Here is a 26,749-nt window from a genome sequence, read left to right on the forward strand (position 1 = left end):
TGCCGTCATGTCTTGTTTTCACGTTACTCCCCAGTTTTTCTCACGACGCTGGGTGGACGCCGGAAATTGGGAAGCACTGGCCGGGAATTATACCCGGGACCACCCAGCGATGATAATAATAATAATAATAATAATAATAATAATAATAATAATAATAATAATAATAATAATAATAATAATAATAATAATAATAAAATCGGATAGTATTAAAGGCTTTAAAATCACTTAAAATACCACTTAATGTTGATTGAATATTATTGGTGTCTTTTACCCTTAAGTTTCAACACTTGTTACACATTCCACGTATGTTACTAATTACTATTTGACTCAACTTGAATTCTGTCTGCACCCTGGTTTTAATTGGTTAAATTAATCGTATTACAGTCAGTGTTGTACCAGAACCTAAAAATAATACACTAGACTATTACACTGAAAAGAAGTACGAAAGAAGATGGACTAGGTCAAATAAGCAAAAATAAAAACGAATCTTTAAGAAAGACAGTGAAAGAAAGTGAAAGTGAGGCCAGTGGTATGTCAGATGCTAATAAACACAAATAAAAAAAATCGTGTTACGTAAAAAAAAAGATAAAATAGTATAAAGAAGATTTAAATTGAATAGAGAAGACGATAGGTCAGGTGATGGCCTGGACATCTTGGTTTGTGTCCTCATCCACTTGTAGGTTTCTAACAAAGGCAGAAGAGAAAAAGCCCATTAAGTGCTTGCTAAGTGAATCCTCCACCTCTGCACACCAACGACCACGTTGTTTCTGGTTTTTTGTGCTACTTTGAATTGCAAGTGTTATGCATTCAACGGTGGGGAGGGGGAATAAGACGTGAGGGAAAGGAAAACATAAACACTAGAGACATAAACAACAACTTTACCTGAGTGTTGCCAAAAAGAGAATTACAATTGGCATAAATTATTCACTTGTAAAATAAGGTAAACCGAAAATAACATTGGTAATTTAGTTAGTTTATTTGTAGTTGTAAAAGTAAAGACTATTGATTAGTACCCCACTAACCTTTTAGTGTGTTTTATTTTTTAAAATGAAGAATAATAGTACAATATTCGTGATTGTCTAATCATAACCTAATAATTGTCTAATAAAAAGTCTATATAACAGTAAAATACTTAAGTTACGGTTTAAAAAAACGGTTACGGTTACGGTTACGGCTTTTTTTAGTAAACTAACAGAAAAGTACTGTGTCTTATAGTTTCCGAATTACTATAATACAAGCATGACGGTTGATTTTACAATAATAATAGTTGATATTAATACTAATATTTTTTACTTCAACATCCCATGTTTATGCATCTAAGAAATGGTAAATGGTGATAACGTGATGGATGATAATAATGTCATGATGAGTGTGGAGGAAACGGAAGAACCCCGAGAAAACACATGTTTATACACCACTAAGCCCACTTGGAGGGAACTTGATCGAAACAGGAACTCCATGCGTCAGAAGTAACAGTCTACCACTGAGATAATACTATATAAAGTACAGAATTTGTTTTACTTATTTTATCTATTTACCAATTTATTTTATCTTCTTTTCAAATTTTAATTTAATATTGATCGTCTTTATTGTGTAACATTTCTAGGGCCTGGAGTCTCTGATTCGATACCAGGTCATACGTTTTTGGTGCTTCGTGTCAGTGAGTTCGCCTGTTTTCTCCCAAAATATCATTTTACCAATTACTTGTTAATCCTTCATTTTCATTAATCATCCTTAGCCTTTAGCCTAAACTATAAGACATAAAACTGGAGATTTCACCTCACTTCATGTTTGTGTTATGTATGTATTGCCTCAGTCTAACGACATAATGGTTTGACAAAAGATCTTGTTAGCAATGTACATGACATAAAAAAAAAAGACTTCGCTTTTGGTTTGATAGTAATCAGTTGGTTTGAAACAATACGAAAACACAATATATACTTTTCCACTCAGCACACGCTAAAAATATCAATAAATCCACAATAAATCTAAACGATCCATCCATACAGCTAGTCAACGAAACAAAATTTTTAGGCATTATAATAGATAAGCACTTTAGATGGATTAGTCATATTGAAGCAACTACACATAAACTAAATTCGAGGCTTTATGCTCTAACAGTGCTAAAAGACACTTTAACTCTAAAAGGCTTAATACAAATCTACTATAGATCCATATACCCTATCATAAAGTATGGCATCCTATTTTGAGGTAACGCAACTGAAAGCAAATCTATATTTATTAAACAAAAACAGCCATCCGTACCATTGCAAACTTACATTACACTACAAGCTACAAATCATACTTTAAAAAATTAAAGATATTAACAGTTCCATCTATTTATATATATGAAGCATCCGTTTTCAGTCTAACGCAAAATGAAGATGAAGTGAAAGATCATCATCATAATACTAGAGATCAAAACAAAATGTCTTACTTTACTAGATTATCACTGGAACAACAGGGCCCCAGACATATGGCAAATAAAATATTCAATACTTTGCCCAATCACATAAAAACAGAGAAAAACCTAAATAAATTTAAACAAAACTTAAACACGTATCTAATAGAGAAAGAATTTTATAGTATTAAAGAATATCTAGAAGTATACGTATAACAATGAAAAATATTTTATCTATATGTATAATCACGTCTGTAAATCATATTGTTTCTTTTATAATCTTACATAAATACTATGTACATGTGAACTGAACCCTTCAAATACCATGTACTGGTTAGATGGAGCAAATAAATGAAATGAAATGACACAAATTACTTGCAGTTTTCGTAAAGAAAAAATCAATTGTGCATATGAAATGTTAAGAGTTGAACGTTCTTTGGCAAAATTTATGATGTCACTAGTGATTTGAAAATACTTTTCTTAATGAAATGGATAACATCTCGGTGGTACTAATCACTTTACTACGTATACAGTACAAAATAAGTGCACTGCACGCAATATTTATAAAAGGAGTATTATAGAAATTTTTCAGTCGAAATTCAGGTAACAAAAGTTTGAACAAGGAGAGAAGAATTAATTTCAAAACTAGTTTTCTTAGAGAATATTACTTAATTTGTCCATACCTTGGAAACAATTTATCAATTTTTGTATTTTTATTAAGTAAAAAATAATTGGTTGTAGTTCAAATTTTCTAAAGTAATAAAAATGATACAGTTATACTTTCTCATGATATATCATTTTAAAACGTCCTAATAATTTCTTTTGTGAAGCTGGTTAATTTAAGCGCACATTTTACATTTAAAGATCGTAGAGGAATACGACAGCTTGAGAACCTCAGTTCCTTTTGAAGTCTGTTTGATACATCAGCAGAATCTTCAGATTTTCATTAATTCTTTTCTGATCTCTATTCATAAATATGGCGTCATGATATTGATAAATTATAGTGCAGAATATAAAGAATGAACAACAATTAATCATTTTTATGACAGTAATTCACTATAATTTAAGAAAATGTCTTATACTGAGATCGGATTGTATTAAAAAACTTTCTAAGCGACAAGTTATATATCTCCCTATGATTATTGCAATCCTACCTACGCATAATTGTACTGCAGTCTTCAATGGATTCATTTTTTAGCAATACTGAATATTAAACAGTTATAGTAGAAAAGTAATTAATCCGAAGTCAACATTATATAATGAGAGGCGTACGTACTGGCAATACTATAGTATCGTCTTTTGTAGATTTATATTTCCAGTCTCTTTCTAGCTGTCCATTAGTACATCTCTTTCTTTGGTTCATTTTCTGAGGGAGGGAAAATAATTTGGTTACGGTTTGGTGAATTGTAGACTCTATCAAATTTATGTGAACTAACCTTATTTTATACCATTTCTTATAAAGCAAACAATCAATGCTGAAACAGTTTTCTTTCATATAGCTAATTCTGTGGTTTTAACAAATTTGCACAGTAAAGTTGAAATTGCTTAAAAAAAAAAAAAAAAAAAAAACATACTAGCGATTTATGTAGACCGTCTTATTTCAAAATAATCTGGCCAACCACTTCCCTTTGAAAAGTGCACTATTCTAACTCATATTCGAAATTAAATCAAACAAATTACAATTTACTTAAGTGAATTTAGATCTTTATTTACAGCCAAAGGATTTGAATTTTCTATACATGGTTACGAGAATGTGATCTTTCAAGCAAATTGGGTGGCCAAGATGTTTTTCTGAAGATTTACTTATGATATATGTTTTCATAAGTAAAAGTTGTCATTCTGTTGAATACTTTACTTATTTCTTTAATACGTAAAGTATTTCTTTAATACTTTACCTATTACTTATTTGAAGTCAAATGTTACAGAAACTCAAAGATAATTTCGTTTTCGGGTATCCTAAACCATTTTTCATGGTTTTCTTCAGTTCCACTACGCGAATTCTAGAACGAAACATTGAACATAATAGAGAAACTATTTTAAAATGAGTTTCCTAATGTATTCTGGAGTTTTAAATGACTAAAAGATTATATGGAAATGAATTTATTAGCTTTCAGAATTTTGATAACCTCAACAGCAAATGCCTATTTTTAGATTTGCATCATCTCAGGAATGACGATAGTAATCACAGGAGGAAGGGAAAGATTTAAAATATTTTACAAACTGCGAAGAAGAAAAGCGGAAGAAATGCGATTACCACAAATTTGTTTGGAACTGTTGGGCATAAAGTTACGAAACATTGTGTGTCAATGTTTATGTTTCAGAGTACGATTGGACTTACTTGCATGCAATGAGGGGGAGGATTATTGTTTGCAGCCACATCCGCGTGCATTTGCTAATAAATAAATAAATAAAATATTTTGAAACGTGTAATTAGTGAAAAAATAAAACAGATACTATCTTTGTGTCTTATGAAACTAAGAGGTTCATTCCCTCATGCAACATACCCTTTACCGTGGATTCTGTCTTTAGCTTAACAAGATTCAGGTTTGTTGTTAACCAGGTCCTGAATATTTATCTTTGTATCATTCACCCAGTCACTACTACTCGCTCGAATGGGAAATACTCACGAGGTTAGTTGGAATTACTGAGGAAAAGACTGAGAGACACTTCGAATATATACATTATAATTATTCATTAATTTATTTCTTCCACCGACAGAGTACATTCTATAAATTTTGGTTGGCCAACACGTTGATCGGCAAGTCCTACGATGTAGTTCACTGTGGTCTTCGTCATAGTGTTTGTATCGATCACTATTATTGTTTCATGATCCCCTTTAGTGGCTGGTGAATAGGTAAGTACACTGCAAGTGACTTCTGAAACAGAAAGTAGCTCTCACCCCTAAAAAGTTTTAATACTTCTTACAAATGATCTTATATTGAATTTAATTGTTTATTTTGATGATTACGGGTGTTATAATACAGATAACTTTATTAAATTGAAATGATTTTTTTTTCTTTTAATTTCAGATGAATCAGCTATGCAGAGTTTGCGGAGAACCAGCGGCTGGATTTCATTTTGGAGCTTTCACATGTGAAGGTTGCAAGGTAAAATTCTTTCCTGTTTCTTTCTAAGTTTCCTTACACTTGACTTTATAGACGGTAGTATGCTTACTCTTGTTAAGATGCCTTCTTAATTGCCTCAGCGAAAATTGAATCCAAAGCAACTACGTGTTCTAAACAGTCAACTACTCAGAATTCTCTTATATCACCTATACAACATTAGTTAATCTACTATGAAAGGTGTTTTATTTAACTGTACTATGTGTAGAATATTTAAGAATATACTGAGCTACAAAGTAGAATCACAATATGACAATTGAGTTATATTTCAAGTTTTTATGCACATTCCAACTATCTTAACTCATTAGAGTAAAAATTCTATTAGAGCTTACAAGGGAAGAGAGGGAGATTATATATCGAAGTGGAAGATGGTTTATACACCAATCAAAAACACTAAGGACACCTATAAAGAAACTATAATAAAGTTTTTCCGAATGCGTATACTGTGCGAGTTATGTGAATATATAGGGTGTCCACAAAGTCCGTTGCCACCCCTTGAAATCTCAAACGGTGAGACAGATGCAAAAACAGGAAAAGATATGTTTGCTCTTTTGAAAAGTACAGCGTATCAAAGCAAAAGGTGTTATCCCAGGGCCACCCGCAGGGCTCCAGGTGGGGTCCAACTCAAAAATTTCAGATGGTAAGTGGGGATCAAGTATGATATTGATGGAAAGCTGTTGAAAAATGAAAGAAGATGGAACAAGTGTTGGCTCTCTAAAATTACCCTGTGCAAAATGGCGGCCGGTCAAAATATCAGAAAAACGTCATTCTAGAATCTATGGCCACCCCCAGAAAACTGAAACTGTGAGACAGATGTCAAAACAGTGGGTCAATGCACCCCCCGAAATTTTAGACAGGTGCGTTAATGTACTTATGAGTTATGAAAGAGCATGGGTCCCTGTACTCAACTATATAACCATTTGAGGAGATAAATCCTCATTAAAGAAGTTAAATTAGATCAAATGCCTTCAAATTTTAAATGTTTTACCATGAAAGGAAACGATATGAACCACTTAATTTCACAGAGATACATTCCATGATCCTATACTATAATATCAAAATTTTAGTTTAATTTCTAAGAAGTAGTTCTATGCACCACTGCAGAGATTTGACGGGATGGACCAACATATCGATTTCCAAAATTTATAGTGCTCTTATGCACCTCTGGACCGTAAATCATGCCTCTGAGCCAAGGACCCAGGGACAAAAAAGTTTCCTGACTTACTACTTACTATATATACACAAAATACATTGTTACGTACCCCCCTATATCTACTGTTGTTTGCCTTCTTTAACGACAACATAAATACTACTTTACGCATATGCTTCTTGTAAGTTACTAAAGTTATTAGAATATTTTACATTCAAGAGATACAGTTATACCGGATAAGAGCATTGCGTTAAAATTCTCCCACAATTGTTAGGACAAACTTGGCATTTTGAGAAGAACATGAATATATGTTCTGTATAATGAAATCGCGTGCAAATACAAATTTTTTTTACACCTTAACAATACATGACTATAGTGAGATAGTCGAAGTGCTCTACCTATGTGTAAGCTTTTAATTAATTCGTTAAAATTAATGATTAAACTAAAGAATGAAAAATTTTAATTTTTAATTTATTCAGTTATAATTTCCAGGAGTTAATATTTCATTGATAAGTGATAAAAGATTCGCAACGATTAAAACATTAGTCGGTATTTTCTTTCTTATTAATTTGGGCCAGGGCCAGGTCGTTTTGTCATAGTATTATTCTTTTAGATTTTAGTCAGTTAAAATTGCAATAAATTTCTCCAATTGTGATCTATGGTTACCTACATCCTGGCCTATAACTGTAATTGATTATAATGTAGAATGACCTAAGATAACAAAATTAGTCATGTTCTCCGCTAAGCTATCCTAGCCTAGAGCAATTATACTCTAAAATACGACAATTTTATAGAAAAAAAAACATTTCCAAATCAAACTCATATTTGTAGCTATTATCTTTACGGTTCGCTATTCGAAACCTTTACAAACCACCTAATAAATATAAAAAATCGCTCATAGGATGCAACTACTGGACATTATGATACGATTTTTGTAAAATGCACTGTATTGATAATCATTATGTGTTTGTTACTGGGTATTCTTAATTTGTGGAGATGAAATAAAAGTTTAGTCACTTCTATATGAATTAGTTTAGAAAATAATTTTAAATGCATACACACTTAGTAATTGAGAATATTGTCCTTTTCTATAATTTGCTCGTGTATCTATTTCTGTTCCACTTCTATCATAAAGGTTTCTTATTTATTCTTCTTCAATCGGTTTATTTTGTTTCCTTCCCAACAAGTCGTTTCATGCCCAATATTCTTTATGTATAATTTGTTCGTTTATTTCTGATTCATAATTCTCTTATTCACATCTCATACTAAGATTTCCTACAATTATTCATTATATTCGACACATCAAGTCATTTTCTTTATTTCTTTCTATTCTGGTGAAAGTTGAGAATCATGCACAAACGCAATTATCATTCCCAGAAGTTCATCAACAAGTAAAATATCCATTTTCATAAACTTACGAGCACCAACATTTGCCAATTTTTAAGTCACTAAACACGTCAAAATATTACAAACATATAAATTATTTATTAATATCACTTAAAAGTTTATAAACATTTCGTCAACATATGAGTGTACAAAAGTGTTCATGAATATGGCGTAGTCTGAATAGATCTTTAAGCTTTAAACATCTTTTGCTTTTCATTTCTGTTTTGCAGATAAATTAACGTTTTTTTTTAAACAGTGTAGTTCATTAATTCCCTGAAATTGTTCACAGTTGCTGTCTCTAGTTGTCTATAGTTGTATTTATGGAGATTGAGGACATTTGAAGAACATTATTTTCAAGAAGTCTTGTGTTATGAATTAAATATGGATATTTGTGAAAGTTTGAGATGATGAACAAACTCAGTCAGAGATGGCGTGGGTCAATAAAAAGTTGATCTACGACCCACTGACCTACCAGCCATCGTGACCCACGACCTACTGTGATCCACTCAGATCCTCACCCACCGTGACTCATTCTGACCCACTACCCAAACTCACTCTGAACCTACAAACACAAAATTTCCATGTAATTAAACTTATAGTGCAAAAATTATATCTATTTTTCTCACAATGTTATGGTTTGATTGCCTTATGCTCTGAACGCTCCATACAATACATACAATAAATCAGCAATTATATTTAGAGATATAATAGAAAGCAATGGATATAAAATGCGAAGCACTGTAGTTTTTGTTTCTCAATTTATTGTCAACTAATATCGATCGTTTTCGATGATTTTTACATATCAACCCACTACCAACTTCCCATATATAGAAAGTGTACCCTCCCCCCGCACACTAAAAGAGAAATTTGAGAAATGCTAGGACACATTCTGTCTATTTTTAGTAAAAAGTTAATATTGAATTTCAGCTCCCAAAGTTGAACGGCTCCTGAGATACTCAATTTTTCGCAAAAATTCGGACCCCTACTCCCTCCTTAGAGTATGTATTATATTGAAAGTGACATGATAACATCGCAGTTGGGATTATAGACTAACAATCCATCAATAGTCATTTCATTTGGCTTTCCCATTTGGCCGTGATGATTACGCACACGTGCAGTTACATTCAACTTTTTATACAATAATTTATATATTATAGGTGATTCAAAATATATTTATTCCGATAGTCAGCTCCTATAAAAACGTACAGGTTGCGTCTCGAATTGCCAAGTGCTAAGTCCTATTGCTATTATTACAATTACCCAATCAAATAAGTTCTTTTTTCACTTAGATATACTCATCTCAGGTAATAAATAGAAACAAGTGAAAAGGGTAGAAAAATGGAAGCCTTGAAAGTAAAACGTAGATAAATTTACAAGTGTTCAGAAGATGCTGTTTGCACGCACTGAACAGAGTGGGTCGGTTGGTCAGAGTGGGTCACAGTGGATAGTTGGTTGCAGTGGATCAAGTCCTGTTGATTTATGACCCACTGACCCACTCAGAAATATTGACCATTTGACTCACGACCCACTGACCCATTCCATCTTTGCTCAGAGTATTTTGAGTTCTCTCCAGACTTTAGTACGGATGGTACCTTATAATTGAAAAGCTCAATTCCAAAAAAGCCTAAGTCAAAACAGTAAGTTTTTCAGGAGACGATTTTGTGTGTGTGTGTGTGTGTGTGTGTGTGTGTGTGTTTCCATCATTCTATTTCTGTGAAGTGAAAGTAATCTAAATAAAAGAAAACATTAATAATCTATTTTAACGGTGAAATTATCTATAGCTATAGTTTTATAAGTGTTTTTAGGCGTGAGACAGAAAATAACTTCAGAAAATACTGTTGACTAAGGACATTTTGGAAAACGATGAAATTTTGTTTTATTTTGCCTACAATTAAATTGATTTATGGAGTTTTGGCATGGAACCCAGTTCAGTATACGAAGATACTAAACTGGAACTTAACGAAACCGGTATCTCAAAATTGACAAAAATTGACTTAGGCTCTTTTAGAATCCACCCCTTCAATTCATGACTCCAGAGATGTCTGATTTGTGGAAAGCCATCCTACCAGTTGCACACTGGTTTAAATGATTTGTTATTTCTCACTACTATTACCCTCAACATATCTCCCGTCATCTTTTGAAAGCAGTTGCTAATACATTTCCTAAGAGGATATTGGAATATTCCCATTTTTTTATATCAACTGAAGCCTATTCCTCAGTTATACATATTGGGACCTATTTCTGAAAACTCTAGTTTTGAAATACTGGTATCAAATTTTTCAAAATCTATTATTTTACTATTGTATTATGACAAATGAGAAATGATTCGCTGTTATTTCTGCTTCATGATATTTTATGACTTGTAAAAAAAACACATTATTATAAGATTTGTTGTTCTGTCAAATAGACCCCTGGTGGAGGAACGTACCCAAGCGAGTAGGGGTCTACCAGCATACCCAGTGTTGTTACTGGAGTGTTTTGTGTATATCGGTGTCACGGGGCTTTCCAGCACCGCTCAGGAGCATTCGCATTCGTTTGCGAATATGTCAACTTTTTCAAATTAGCAACTAAAAATTTTACTAGACTACAAAATTCTCCTGTAATCGTCTCTTACACAGTAACAAATAAGTTAGTGTTTGAACATGACTTGAATACTTGTAGAAGCGATTTTTGACATTCTTTAAATGTCCAAAAGTGTCACGAAGTATTCTGTCAGTGAATAAAAAAGTCTAGAATACCTCCTAACAGTGGTTAATAGGAATTGCTATAAGAGTATTCAAAATGTACCTGAACTTCAGATGTGTCCAATGAGTACAAGGGCACCGAAACGACTTTTAAACAGTGTTACGGCATTTTATACATTAGAAATTACATATTTACAAGTCGTATAATTCTTGAACACATCAGAAATTCAGATATATTTTAAACACTCTTTTGGCAGTTCCTATTCTTTGCTGTTAGAATGCGGGGTGCCTTAGTGGCTCAGTGGTAGAGCGTGGACCCCTGGTGCATGGAGTTCTTGGTTCAATTCCAGCTCGCGCCGAGTGACCTTTGTGGTGGACAAACGCTGTGTGCGTGGGTTTTCTAGGGGTTCTCCAGTTTCCTCCCCCTTTTTTCATTCCACCATTTCATTTATTTCTCATCATCACCGTCTCCTTTAGCCTAGCGGGCATAACCGTGGAATGTAAAACTTAAAGATTTCATTTCATTTCATTTTACTGTTAGGATGCATTCTAGATGTGTTTTTTTCACTGTAGAACACTTGAGGACATCATTGGACGTGTTAAAAATTACTAAAAGACATTATTTTTAAAAAAATCCAAATCATAATAATATTTAGCAGTTTGAATAGTGGCGGCTTTTGAAGGTAGTCACATGAAAAATAATTTAAATTTCGCTGCTACAAGTGAATCAAATTCTTATATACAGTTTTCTGAAGCTACACGAAGCTTTCTTCTCTTTGCTTGTAGCGATTATATTCAAATTGTTACTAATGTGACTTCCCTAAGAGTCGCCACTGAGTGTGAAATTGGTACATATAATAGATGATACGAAGCTGTCATGTGGAAGAGGTATGGTGAGTGTAATGTGTAGGAGACCTAGGTTTGATTCCAGGTCTCAAATCTAGGTTTGATTGGGAGCTAATGTGGTTCGGATCCAACGTTAAGCTGTATATATATACGTCTCATATAGCCTCGGAGCTGAAAGAATATTGAAGTTCATTTCTACCAACCCAACCAACCGCTGTAGAATAAAGTGTTCGTTTTTTTCTCAATTGTTATATTTGTTAATAATAATTGTTATAGTATTCTGAATATACTGAATGTGTTGTGTGTAGAGGAGACTGGTACTTTACGTCTAATTATGTAATTGACAGATGCTCTAAAAGATACACATTCGCAGCACTGTACTAAATACTATTATATCCATCTATAAATAAGGTTATTGGCATTTTATGCATATTCGTTACTTACGAAAATAATTAGATAGTCTTTTATTAGTTTATTTGTAGCTCCAGTACTTAAATCTGTATCTTGTACTTATGCTCTTATATTGAATTACAAGTGTTAACATTTTAAATGTTACGCCAAGAGACGCAATTTAGAGAGGTAGGGATAGTATATAAATAATCAATATACAAGCTTATGGAATTCGAAATAAGAACTAAATTTCTCATAATTTAATGTATACTGTATTATGCTACTCTGACGATTTATTTTTATAAAAAAATATAATTATCCATTATTCAATAGAAGTATTCCCATATAACTGAAGATTAACGATTGTTATCTCGGATACGAATCCTAGTGATTCCAAGTTTTTCGGTGGCTGTCTAGCGTCAAGAGACAATTGAGAAGCACCTTGAATTAGTAGCTAGAGAACTTTAGGCTGAAAGCCAAAAATAAGTCAAGAAAAGACAATACGTTGATCTAATTATACATTAACCAAAACCCATCTGGCTACTACCTATGTACCTAACAGACCCAGGGGACCGGTTAGCTTGATTTAATTGTTAAGAAAGGAAAAAAGAAAGTTTATCCCTAGTTCAAGGAAATTTTGTGCAAAAAGTGTTAATCATATTCACATACGACAGCGAATCTAAGGGCGTTATAGGAACTAAAGTACTAATTCATACTAGACAGAAAGGTACTGGAGAAAATAACACATAGGCGTGTTTAGCTTCAATTCACGTCTGTCCACCTAAGTCCGTAACTACTGTATATTAATGAATACTACATCCTTTCCGTAATAGGGAATCATGTCACATCATACTAAGCAACAAGGAGCATAGTTTGAGAACTATGGCCCATACTAAAGGAAACGAAAATTTTATAAGTTGACCATTAACATTAATTTACATATTTAAACTATGATAGTGACCGAACAAATTCATAAATTCATTTTTAAAATATCCTCTGACAGAGGCTAAGTTGGTAGCTGGTCATAACCATTGCATATATTTTTTTTTAAAAGTATGTGCATCTTTGTTCATCAGTATAGTTTTAAACTTAATCTTATTTTTAAGCCTAACACTGCTTTGAACTTTAGAAGGCCATAGTTGAGTCGTAATTGAAGTAATTATAGTTTATTAGGAAATGTTATCAGCAAAGAAGTTTCTTGTACCCAAGATAATATAATTCCATACATTTTCAACTCATATATTTACCAAGGTGTAATGACTTAGGATATACCTTAAGTATAAAAGCATACTTAATGTATGCAGGAACATTTCTTTTCTAACTGTATTCTATTTTCTTTCAGTCGTTCTTCGGGCGAACCTACAATAACTTATCAACAATACAAGATTGCAAGAACAATGGCCAGTGTGTTATTAACAAAAAGAACAGGACATCATGCAAAGCTTGTCGTCTTCGAAAGTGCCTTATGGTGGGGATGTCCAAAAGTGGTTCTCGTTATGGACGCAGATCGAACTGGTTCAAAATCCACTGTCTTCTTCAAGAACAAAATAGTGGCCAGTCTGGGGGAGGGGGAGGAGGGGGAGCAGGCAGTGGTATTGGTGTTTTCGGAGAAGGACTTGAAAAAATGGTTAAAGGTCCTTGGAATGGTGTCGCCAAAAAGACAGTTCTTCAGCATCCACACCATCATCACTCTGAATTGTTTGACGGCAGTGACAAACATGGAGGTGCTGCTGCAAGTGTTTCTTGTGTGCCATTACCAATATCTGGAAGTCCTGTGGACAAACACTCACAAGGATCTCGTAGTGTTGTTAACGTGTCAACCAACAATGCAATAACAAGTGGTGGTAATAATAACAATAATAATAATAACAATAACAGCAACAGTCACAATAATAACAATTTTTTGGTGAGAAACTTTCCTTATAATGCAGACGCTGCTTCTTTGTGGGCAGCTAGAAACCCTCTACTACCGTTACAAGTGCCTGTTCCTCCAGACTTAAGTGCTCTTCAACCTGTACCACTGTCACCGTTTCTTCCTAACCCTTTCATGGCAGGATTTGCAGGAGTGCAAAACCCACGGAATCTTCTATTCCCTTATTTTTCAGCAGCGGCAGCGGCAGCAGCGACCTCATCAGCATCGTCACCAACACGTCAACAACCAGCATCTTTCCCCCGCCTTTCTTCCTCTTCCTCGTCATCTAGTTCATGTGAACAAAGAGATTGCTATTCAGAACCACCAGTATTACGAGAACATCCAAAACCCTCATCCGGAGTAGGGCCGTCTTCTTTAAGTCCAAAACCTTTAGTGTCATTACCTATCTTAGGTCCTGTACAGGAGAAACCAATAGACCTCTCTATAAAAGGTATGCGTGAAAAAGCTAACCAAGAACTCCAAGGTAGTAGCAGTTCTTTGCATCATCTTTCAGACGAAGGTGATGAAGAGGAAGACAGTGATACTAATCTAAAAGGCAAAGAAGACGCTATTGGTGATGAGGATGATGATTCGTCAGACTCATTGGAAGACGAAGTGGAAGGAAAAGAGGTAAAACCTTCCACTCCACTTGATTTGACAACAAAGACTTGAGGCATATGTACGAAATTGAAGGCCTATACTCTTTTACATATAGCTTTGTCGGGTGTGCAATATGGGTTAATAAAATACAAAAGAATAATAGTAGGCACAAATGTTTATTTTTTTGTTTGTTTTAAAAACAAGTGGTACAAGTGGTTGTCATTTTTTTTCGTTGGTGTGTATGATTTTTGTTTCAAGTGTGGTTGTCAATGGTGTAACCGTTACCATTCATATAGCTTTCTTAGACACGAGTAGGCTGTAGTACTTGAATAAATCTTATCATACACGTAAGAGAATGTAAGCTTCTTTTGGAGAAGGAAAAAGTCCAGTTTTAATATGAATATCAGATCTTCCATGTCTTCAAGAAATTACGCAAGAACAAACTGCTGTGGTTATCTTTTGTTGATCATTGTATGTGGTTATAAAACGTTTTTAATTAACGGCTATCTTTGTATTTAGCCCATTTGTGTGGGGAATTATTTTTGTGTTTCTTTTGAAAAGAACTCGGATTTTAATGACGCGATATTTCTGATTTAATGTCCCACATCATTATAAGTATTCTGCCACTATGGCAGGTCACTTGCCGCAGCTGAGAATCTTCTATGCTCCATGGTATTCCGCCCATCTCTTCGTCTTCGCGTATGATTTTTGTGTAATTAATTGTAGTCCATTAATTGTAGTCTCCTTCGTCTTCTCTCTCTCTTTCCTGCCACCATACCTTCTAGCACGCACCTCATGATACAGTTCCTTCTTAGTCAATGTAACAACCAGTTTCTTTTCCTTTTATTTAATATCTAAAATTGGTCTATTCTCCCTCACCAATTTTAACTCCCTCTCATTCGTTTTCCGCTCGACCCAGCGAATTCTCTCCATTCTTCTTCATACCCACATTTCGAAAGCTTAGAGTCGCTTTTCATCATTTTTACGTAATGTCCTGTATCTGACCCCATAATACAATGCTACACACAAAGCAATTTATGAGTCTTTTTCTCAATTCTTTATTCAAGGTCCCACAAAATAATCTTTTCTTCCTCCTAAAGACTTCTTTCGGGGGAAAACGTTAAAAAATTAAATTAAATCTATGATTTTTACGTCCCAGTTATGCCGGCTAGGCTAAAGGAGACGGTGATAATGAGAAATGAATGAAATGGTGGAACGAAGAAAGTGGGAGGAAACGGGAGAACCCCGGGAAAACCCACGCACATGGTGTTTGTCCACCACAAAGTTCACTTGGTGGGGGGACATCGTAGTCTACTGGTTAGAGTGTTGGGTTCAAGTCCGTGTGGTCCCGGGTTCGATTCCCGGTCAGTGCTCCCCAATTATCGGCGTCCAAGACGTAACGGGTACTAAGTCTAGAAAGATCCTGATGCGTCTGTTAGGAACTGGGCGTCGCAGCGCACTGATCACGTATTCGCCGCTAGGCTGGATGTAGTTCATCCAGTCGCTAGCAGATGGCGCTGGAGCAGGCTCAAGCCCACAAAATGGGCTTTTAAGCCAAGTGGTTTGGTTTGATTTAAAGGCTTCTTTCGCCATTACTATTATTTCTTTTATTTCACTTTCACTAATAATACTACCCAGGTATCAAAAACTAGTCGCCTATTATAGTCACCTACTTGACGCCTACCGCTTCGTTGCAATAACAATGGCTTTTGTCTTTCTACGATTTATTTTCATCCTATATTCTTCAGACCTTCCTGAAATTTCCTAACATCTTACTGATTTTCTCTTCAGATTTCGGAAAAAGTGTCGTTTCATTTGCAAACCGTATACACCTAATCTTTTTACCTCCTGCTGAAATGCAGTCTTAATTTTGTAGGCTCTTTTTTACTCTCTCTTCTAGATAGACATTAAATATAATTGGGGAGATACAGCATTTCTGTAGAACTTCCCTTCCAATTACACTCTCCTCTGTCATTTCCTACAATGTTAATTGTCCCTTGTTCTTTAAAAATGAATTTGCATTATATAGATTTAAAATGTCTAAAATTAAAGTTGATTATATATATATATATATATATATATATATATATATATATATATATATATATATATATATATAGAGAGAGAGAGAGAGAGAGAGAGAGAGAGAGACAGAGAGAGATTTTTTTCAAGGTGTGAGGGACATTTAAATAGATTTTCAAAAGTCAGTAAAATCTAACTATTAAATTTCCACTGTATTTCAAAAGAAGCAAAAAAATAATTCCTTATATAAATTAATGGACTACAAAATAAAGAAGATAAAAAGGTATTCAACACCGTGAAATATGCAGTCTTGCTCAAGAAAACTTGGCCACCTACTTGTCGTTCAAAAGTCCTATTCTGTTAATTCCAATTAGCATTAAGTGAAAAAAAAAAAACTAGTTTTTTTTTGGCCGATTGAGAGCCAAACAAAACATTAGAATTTCCAATGTACGGTTACCAGAATATGATCTTCTTAATTAAATTGGGCCAAGATTTTGCATCAAGACTGTGCATTTGAAGTTGAAAATAATCTTAACTGGTTAAACAGTGGCGGATCATCATTTTAGAAAAAAAAAAGAAAAAGAAAGAAAGAAAGAAAATATGAAAATATAAGACTCACTAAATAGGTCATTAAGTAACTTTAAACTATAATTCTGTTATCGAAATTTAAAAAAAGAGCTATCGAACTAAGCATTTAGCTTTATCTGACTAAAATATTGTATGTTTTAACTATCCTAGGAAATATTAATCATTCAAGAAATTAAGAATTTAGAAGTGCTATAATGAGGGAATTATTTGTAAGGATAGGGCAGAAGAAAAGAACTTTAAACACAACGCCTAGTCAACTACCTCAATATTGTAATAAAAAATGGTTGTTAATAGGAGATAAATATTATAAATTATATAAAGACTACAGGATAAAAAGGAGGCAAGTCAGTTTTTTTTATATAACTTTACTCAATTGCCCTGTTTTCCACTGACTTTCCTCCTTCCCGCTGTAATCGAAATATTTAGCATTAAGTTTCATAGTGGCTAACCTTCTTACTGTGGGATTTAATCCATACAAACTATAGGCCTACCTTTCAGGATACATAATTCTGTTGTTAACTTATTTTTGACCATTTCTCGACTTACCTCCTTTTTCCCTGTGGTCTTCAACTCCTTTCAAACAATCTTTTCGTTGCTTTATTCGACTGCTTTATAACTTTTCATATGCCTACCCGTAATAGAACACAATATACTTTGAAGGAAAGTAGCAAATTTTACAGACAATTCTGCCCTACTTTTAGATCAACGTAATTTTAGAAAGAAAAAAAAAATTTTTTTAGAGACAATAATTGAAACTGTGTTTCCGCCACTGATACAGCGTTTACGATACTTCTAAGAAAAACGTACTATTCATAACAACAAAAAATGCTTTATTGTTATTTTCTAAAAGTTTATATTGTGTAAAGATATAATTATTATTCGAAAAACTGTCACTGTTATAAAACAATGATGTGGTTAAATAGACTTATTTTAAGAAATGGACAGCTACAAAAGAATATAAAAAGGAAAGAAAGAAAAAAACGCTGGATTTGTATTCAAGTAAGTCATCTTCATGGTGCTTCAATCTTTGAATAAAAGACGTTTTATAGTTAATTGTGAGAATCTCTTTTTACCTAGATATCTTGACATTACCTCTTAAAGTATGAAAATATGGGTAAGAGAAAAATTGTACATAAATAAGTATGTGTTTTTCATTGTTTATTTAAACATTGTATGAAAAATATTTCTTTTATAAGACGTTATTTCGAAAAATCGAAAATCATTTATCTTGCCTTATTATTATGTATTATTATTAAACTATTTATGCATTATGTACAAAGTGTACATAAAATGTATGTTCTCCTCCAATTATAAGTATTCTTTTGATTTCTTGTGTTGTTAATTTAAATCACTGTAAGTTGATCTACCTAGGTATTATAATTGGAGGAACACTCATGTTTCTGTAGTCATATCATCATTGAAATGCTCTAAACAGCTGGAGTCAAATAAGCAATGAATATATTCTTATAAAACATCCCACTTTTTCTTTTATTTTGTATGCTGGACGAATTTATGTTTCAGTCGAGCTATGTATTCTAGCAGAAAAAGAGAAGCTGGTTTCACATTTTTTAAAAAAATCATCATTTTGGGAGTATCACTATAAAGTCTTCAAATAAATATTTACACCAATGACTAGTAGGTATCGTACTGCGAAAAAAATGTACTTTGTTGATTTTTTTATTGTAAGTACACACTGTTTACAATATACTTAATCAACCATCTCATTATTTACTTCCTTTTGGCTCAAATTGACGTTTAATATGTTTCTTTCATAAACTTTTTCTTGTGAAAAGTAATTAGAGAAGATTATTGCCCCTCTAAAATTAAATTTGATTCAAACCAAACCTCAATTTTGATAACTGCAAACTTGGAAACCGAAGGCCTAATTACACACCATAACATTTCGTATGCGAAACCTACCATACCTACTTATTGTCAAAACCTACCATAATACTTCATGTGCGTAAGAAAATTGTCAAAACCTACCATAATATTTCATATGCTTGGGAAACTTGTTAAAATCTACCACAATATTTCATGCCAAGTTTCATCAAGATCGGATGAATTTCATCGATCGCTTAGAGTTTTTTTTTTCTTTTTTAAGATTTTTTTACGTCCAAATTCCAAGTTATATGACCAAGAACTCGGGAATCAAATACCCTTCACACCAGGTCCGCAGCTAGTCATCAAAATTTGGGAGGGAGGGGAGCATAAATATATTAGAAGGTGCAAGCCTTAAAAATTCTAAAAGGCTCTACATAATTAATTACTCATATCTTATGTGAGTGGTAATTAAAATTCTCATTTATCCCTTCACTTCTAGCTATTTTAATAATAATAATAATAATAATAATAATAATAATAATAATAATAATAATAATAATAATAATAATAATAATAATAATAATAATAATAATAATAATAATAATAATAGATATTTCAAGTATGTGTATTAACCCGTTACCGGTATACATAAAAATGTACAAAGTCTTAGACTCTTATTGGATTGTTTTAGCTTAACGTCCCACGATTATGCATCAAGGTTCAGGGAGACGATGAGGATGAAATCGACGATACTGGTAAGATAAAGAAAGTGAGAAGAAACGGGAGAACCCTGGGAAAATCCACCCTCACAATGTTTGTGTACCACAAAATTCACTTGTGGGCTGCGATTGAACCAGAATGTCACCAGCCAGATGTGAGTGTTTTATCACACAGCCTCAACGGCCCTCGTTATTGGATTCTTGATTGGCTTCCTTTGACTAAATTCTCTTATTTATGGTGGAATAATAGTACAGTGATAAGTAATTATTTACCATCATTTATCGATTCTTTAATGTATTTTATTGATAAGTACTTCAATAAAATACATTGTAAGAAGTTCAACGTTTTGGTAGAGTAATGGAACAATTAATTTCCATTTTCAATCTTTAATTTTTTTCCCTTTGGTAACAATTTCTTTCACACCAAACATCGTTAAACTTTTATTTATTTATAGAGATGCAAGGGCTCGGAAAAAACCCGGCTGTTTTGGGAAAAAACTCGGTTTTTCTGCTTCGCTTTCTTCCTTGGGAAATTTTGGGCTTTTTTGAAAATTTTGCTTTAAACTGATGAAGCAGACTTTTTTTCGCTTCTCTACAATAACAACAACAAAACAACTCATTTAAATAGTGACTGATGCAGATAATAATATGAAACCTCGAAAATAAACCATGAATTTCAAAAAGATTTTTTTTTAATTCTTAACATATTTTACATTATGAATTCCAAGGGATTAACCAATATATGTAATAATATTTTAACCTCTTATATACAATAAGTACTTTAAAAATGATACACAAATAACTAGCAACTTTGTAGTATTTTTACTTCAAAATATCACACATCCTCTTTTTTGAAGCAAAATAAAGAAAAACAGGAGAGAAATCTGCACATCAAGAGCTTCGTTTCGGGTGGTTGTGTACATTCTTGAAATTTTCAGTTAAGTTTTAACTTTCATATACATTGTATGAATAATTCGAACAAATTTTTCACTGATTGATCACATACGTAATAATCTGTTACCACCTATCTGGTGCTTCGGATTTGCAAAATCGGTAAAGCTCCAAATTCTGTAATGGACTGACTGCTCCTTAAGCTTGTTCAGAATCGGGAAAGTATCGAATTTTCTGTTCATGGATCATATACGTAATAGACGGTTCATCTGAGCGTATGGTTTTCTAGGCTGTAGAATGTATAACCACCATTACGGTTTACCCAATGCTGAAGGTTTCTAAATTTTTAATAAGAAAATTCAACATATAGTTACGAAACCTTTTTTTTTTTTTTTTTTTTTTACAAAAAAGAAAAAACTATGGAATACATTTAAAAAGAGTGGAAGAATCAATCACTGTTCCAATTCACAAGAAATACGACAAAATTGATTGTAATAATTATCGAGGCATTTCTCTTAACATTCTATTAATAAGATTGACCCCATAAGCAGATGAAATTATTGGAGATTATCAGTTTGAATTTAGCCGAAATCGACCAGATATTTATCATTCGACAAATACTCGAAAAGAAATGGGCATATATTACCCAGTATATCAAATGTTTATTGATTTTAGAAAGGCTTACAACTCGGTAAGGAGGGAAACGTTGTACAACATTCTTACAGAATTTGTAATTCCGAAAGAGCTAGATTTATTAAGTGTTTAAATAAATTCCAGAGTAATGTCCGAGTAGAAAAATGCGAGCTTCCACGTCGAGATTGGTCTGAAACAAGGATATGCGTTATCGCCGTTATTATTCAGCTTTGTTCCGAAGTACGCTATAAGAAAAATCAAAGATAGGAACCAGGGCCTAGAGTTGAATAGTATTCAGCAGGTTATGGTGTATGCTGATGATGTAAATCTGATAGACCGATCGAAAGAAATGCAGAGACCTTATTAAACGCTTGCAGGGACATGAGTAAATGCAGAAAAATCTAAATACAAGGAAGTTACGGCAAATTATGAATGTGTTAACATCAATTAATACTTTCGACATAGTGGATACTTTGAAATATCTTGGATCAGTATTACCAGACCAAAATCATACCCACAAAGAAATTAAATGTCGACTAAAATCAGGAAATTTTTGTTATTATTCAGTTCAAAATATTTTGTCGTCGCGAATTCTGTCAAGAAGCTTAAAGCTTAAAATATATAAAATGATAATTATGCCTGTTATGCTTTATGGTTGTGAAACATGGTCGCTTACGCTGAAGGAAGATTACTGAAATTATTTGAGAATAAAATTCTGAGACGAATATTTGCACCCAAGAGGAACGGGAATGGGAATGGCGAAAACTTCATAAGGAGGAACTACATAATTTATACGGTTTACCAAACATCGTTAGAGTCATCAAGTCTAAGAGGCTCAGGTGAGCAGGTCATGTAGCCAGAATAGAAGATAGTAGGAACGCTTTCAAAGTTTTAACTGGAAACCCAATCGAGAAACGTCCATTAGGAAAATCTAGGCCGAGATAGGAGGACAATATTAAGATGGATCTAGCAGAAATAGAAATACAGAGTAGAAACTGGATTGAATTGGATAAGGACAGAAGTCAATAGAGAGCTTTTGTGATCATAGAGAAAGAGAGAGAGTGAATACATTTAAGTTAAGCACAACTGCACAACAAACATGAGTGAGTGGTTAGCTTTTGCGCTTCTATCGTGAAGTCTGGGATTCAACTCCGCACTCGACCATTTTGACAAAAGATTTTCTTAATCCCATCTGTAAATGTAGAGATAGTGCGTGTACTGTGAGTCCTGACCGACTTACTTTCTAATCGTTTTTAAATTTTTGTTATTATTAATTACCAGCAATAATGAATTTACGAAGAGGGTTAGGGTGGGGATGTCTTTCGGATTGAAACCTCTACCCCGAAATTACGGAATTTCTAAAAACAAACTAAATATTTGTTTTGCCTTTACTCATAAACTTCAAGCTCTCCTCAAATAAAAAATTAGGAATTTTTAGAAAAACTAAGCATTAATAAGAAACCCTCTCAAAATAATTTTCTAAATCCGCCACGGATTATCAGTATAAAATGGTCTTCAAGGTTATATCTGGAAGATTATAGCTGAATATATAAACGAAACGAAATTTTTGTTATGCCTGTACTCATAAACTTCAGCTCCTTTTAAATAAAAGTTAGAAATTCTTAGAAAAACCAAACATTATTCAAAAAAATCCCTCTCAAATATTTTTCTAAATCCGATACTGATTATTTCTATCGAACGGTATTCAAGGTTGTGTCTGGAAGATTATTGTTAAATCATTGCACAGCTACAGTATAACGGAAATGTAGAAGTACGCTCTGACAGTTATATTGAAAAACGTACGCTCTGATGGATATATTGAAAAACATAAGTTTAATTATGTGCTTGAAGCTAGAGTACTAAGCTTTAAGAAGTGAAACACGGATGACTAAAAAGAAATGATCTAGAGTAGAAAAAATGTCGATAATTTAGAAGTTTAAATCAAGTTAAATAGCTTCTAAAATTGCCCTCAAATACTACGTACTTTATTTTTACTTTAATTCATAAACCATGTGCTCCATCCATCATTATGGTGAATTCCAGAGCGAAATATGGCATTCAGGTCATGGAATCTTATTTAACTTTAGAGTATACTATAAGAAAGCTATTTAAACAGAAAAATCATGAAAATGAAAAAAGCCAAAATTTCCAAAATTCTCGTTTTTTTTTTTTAAAAAAAAAGTCGGCTTTTTATGTACAAAAAACCATCGATTCAAAAAAGCCGGCTTTTTTGCATCTCTATTTATTTAACCTAGGCAAGGTAAGTATGGAGGCTCTTAACCCGACTCTTGTTAATTAACTGATAGTAAAATGGAGATATAGTACTTTAAATGAAGTAAGCATAATCTAATATTCTTTACTATTTAAATGATACCCCAGAAATGTATGTAAATGCATATTTAAAAAGTACACGGTGCGCGTCATCGCACTACACTTTCTCTCTCAAATTTATTAAATTATATCAAAACATGCTGCAATTATTATTAAAACATTTATTTATGAAATACGAACAAAATCATTACAGGTTTTTTTTCGTAAAACTTCAAAGGAAAGTTATTCTAAGACTAACTTGTTCCTTATTGATTTTTAATTTGAAATGACATGGGACATATTGTAGGGTTGTTATTTTGTTAACTTATGAAACATGTCAAAATGTTAGTGAACCCTCTGAGAAAACACTGCTGAGAATTAATTGTGCCTTGCGGATACATTTACAAAAATAGCAGTTTTCAGGAAAATCGTCCGAAAAAAACTTACCCCTAAGAATAAACTACCCCTTGTGGATATCTACAGCAAAAACAGATTACACCACATTATAAGGTTGTTCATGAAGTATTTACGAAATATGAACAAAATGGCCTGAGCTGTTTTTGAAGAAGCGCCTGGTAAAATAAATTCGGCAGTAAACTGCTCCTTCTGAGTTTTCACAGGAGAAATAACTCCAGGAGGTTGTTAATATTTGTTTATAAAGTATGAAGAAAATCGGCTGAAGAGTAGAAAAAAATCCTTTGAACAAAACTAACTTTCAACAGTAAACTACATTGTGACTTTTTCAGGAGGTACGGCTTATGCAATACTATAGAGTCGCTAATGAAATATGCATTTACGAAATATGAACAAAATTACCTGAGAAAATTTCTTAGAATATCGTCCGAAAATTTTCACATACAAGAATAAACTACTCCTAATGAATCTCTTTGAAAGTTTAAGATTTTGAATCATTTGGACTACCCCTTCGGGGAAATGGCTTACATCATATTATAGGGTAATTAATGAAGCATTTATTTGATAAATATGAACAAAATTGCCGGCGACGTATTCAAGAAAATTGTTCGGAACACACTCACCCTCTAAGTGTAAACTATTTCTTGTGGATCTTTGAATGAAAAAACATTTATGTTATATACAGCATTTGTGAAATATGAACAAAATGGTCCTAAAGTTTCTGAAAAACTAGATAAAAAGACTTACCTACAAGAGTAAACTATCCCTTGTCCATTATTCAAAGAAATGACTTATGCTGTATTATATATTAATAAACGAAATATGTATATGAAGTATAAACAAATTTACCTAGTCATTTTTGAGGCAATCGTCCAAAGAGAACTTACTTCAATTTGTAAACTATTTCTTCTGGATTTTTCCTAGTAAAACGACATATAACATAGTGTAGGGACGTTAATAGTATTTTGATTTATTACATATAAATAATCTTTTATTTTTTATTTTATTTTATTTTATTACTATTTTTTTTAGAAAATAGCAAATTTTGGTCACTCTTCTGTACACCATCCTTATTTTGAGAGGTACGAAGAAAGTTTCTAAAACACTTCTGAAAAATCCTATAAAAGCCATGAGCTTAAGATTCAGTCTGGATACCTTGAACGCTATGGTCTCTGGAGTGTGTGCATACATCGCGATAAACGAACAGGTAGACGAATAGACAAAAACTCTTTTTTTTCATGTAATAGGGTCCATGAAATATTTAAATCTGTTGAACTCTCGAATTCAATTATTTTCATGACCTCAACACTTTCAGCTCTCTTATCGTCGCTCAAAAGTAAAAGTACACAGAAATAAAACAGTTTATAAAACAATATTGGATGTACAGTACAAAGAGTATGTAAAATGTCCACTGTTATTAATTTTACAAAAATAAGGGGAGCACAATTTTGTATGACATTCTCGAAAACATCCATTCTTTAACCAAATTAACCTGTACAACTACAGCGCAGTAACACAAGTACACTATCAGCGTCTTGAATCCGCGGTAGCTCAGTGGATCACTCACTCTTGGGCTGTAGCTGTTTTCGATATTCTTTCGTCTCGTACTTTCTTTTAAAGAAATTTAAATTAATTTGAAACAAGACATCTCACAAATATCTAAATTGTATTTTGCCCCTCACACTGACCTAGTTGCTAACGCGTGCGCTTTTGACGTACGTGGTCCCGGGTTCGATTCGAGTTCGAAGAGCCTTTGGAATTTTAATTGTCCTCGATGTTTCTGTCTTCGTGTCCCTGCCGAGTCTACTAGTCCTGAACAGTGATAGAAGGAGAAAATAAGAGTCACGAAATTTTCTTTTTTAAAAAAAGTGCAAGAGGGTCCCTTGTGGGTGAAGTCCCTGGCTCTATTCTAGCCTTTTCCAAATGGCCTTTTTGATCGACAACCATGGTGTATCTGTGTGTCTTCTCATGGTTTTCTCACTTCCTCCCATCTTCCTCATTGTACAATTTAATTCATTATCACTGTCTTCCTAGCCTAGGTCTTTAATTGTGAGAAGTCTTAAAAAAAACCGCTGTCTTAACAAAATCCCAGGTTCTCTTCATTGGATCGTCAGTACCATTTTCACCTGCTAGCTTCTAGACATACCCAGCCACATAAAAAATGTCCAAACTTCAGTCGCAGTCACTGGCGCAAATCCCGGGGGAACGAGGGGAACATGTCTCCTCCAATCTTAGAACTGGTGGGACTGTCCCCCCAATAATCCGATTTGAAATGTGCTTTTTGGAGAGAAATGTGAAGGACGTACGACTCGGTTAGGAGAGAAACATTATACATCGTTCTTACAGAACTTGGAATACCGAGAAAACTAATTAGATTAATTAAGATATGTTTAAATGAATCCCAAAGTAAAGTCCGAGTAGAAAAATTTTTGTCCACAAGCTTTCACGTCGAAAATGGCTTGAAACAAGGAGATGCGTATCGCCATTATTATTTAACTTTGTTCTTGAATACGCTATAAGGAAAATCAAAGATAGCAACCAGGGCCTAGAGTTGAACGGTATTCACCAGGTTATGGCATATGCTGATGATGTAAATTTAATAGAGGATGATAGGAGAACAATAGAAAGAAATGCAGAGATTTTATTAAACGCTTGCAGGGACATGGGTTTAGAAGTAAATGCAGAGAAAACTAAATACATGGAAGTGCGTCGGGACCGTAATACGGCAAATTATGGATGCGTTAAAATATTAAATAATATTTTTGGTCAAGTGGATACTTTCAAATATCTAGGATCAATATAAACAGACGAAAATCATATTCACGAAGAAATTAAATGTCGACTAAAAGCAGGGAAT

The 26,749-nt window shown here is 33.2% G+C and overlaps 1 protein-coding gene across 1 annotated transcript in view; it reads left to right on the forward strand.

The window, feature by feature from the left end:
* The window catches only part of LOC145674794 (uncharacterized), a 91,015-nt gene extending 75,548 nt beyond the window's left edge, over positions 1-15,467 (forward strand). The window contains exons 2-3 of the mRNA XM_081745010.1: positions 5,431-5,508; positions 13,322-15,467. Coding sequence (XP_081601136.1) covers positions 5,431-5,508; positions 13,322-14,563 — 1,320 coding nt within the window. The 3' untranslated portion in view covers positions 14,564-15,467. The remainder of the gene's footprint in view (positions 1-5,430; positions 5,509-13,321) is intronic.
* Positions 15,468-26,749: the final 11,282 nt, after the last annotated feature.

This window comes from Thermobia domestica, chromosome 18 (genome assembly GCF_964235325.1).
Source record: "Thermobia domestica chromosome 18, izTheDome1.hap1.1, whole genome shotgun sequence".
Lineage (NCBI taxonomy): Eukaryota > Metazoa > Arthropoda > Insecta > Zygentoma > Lepismatidae > Thermobia > Thermobia domestica.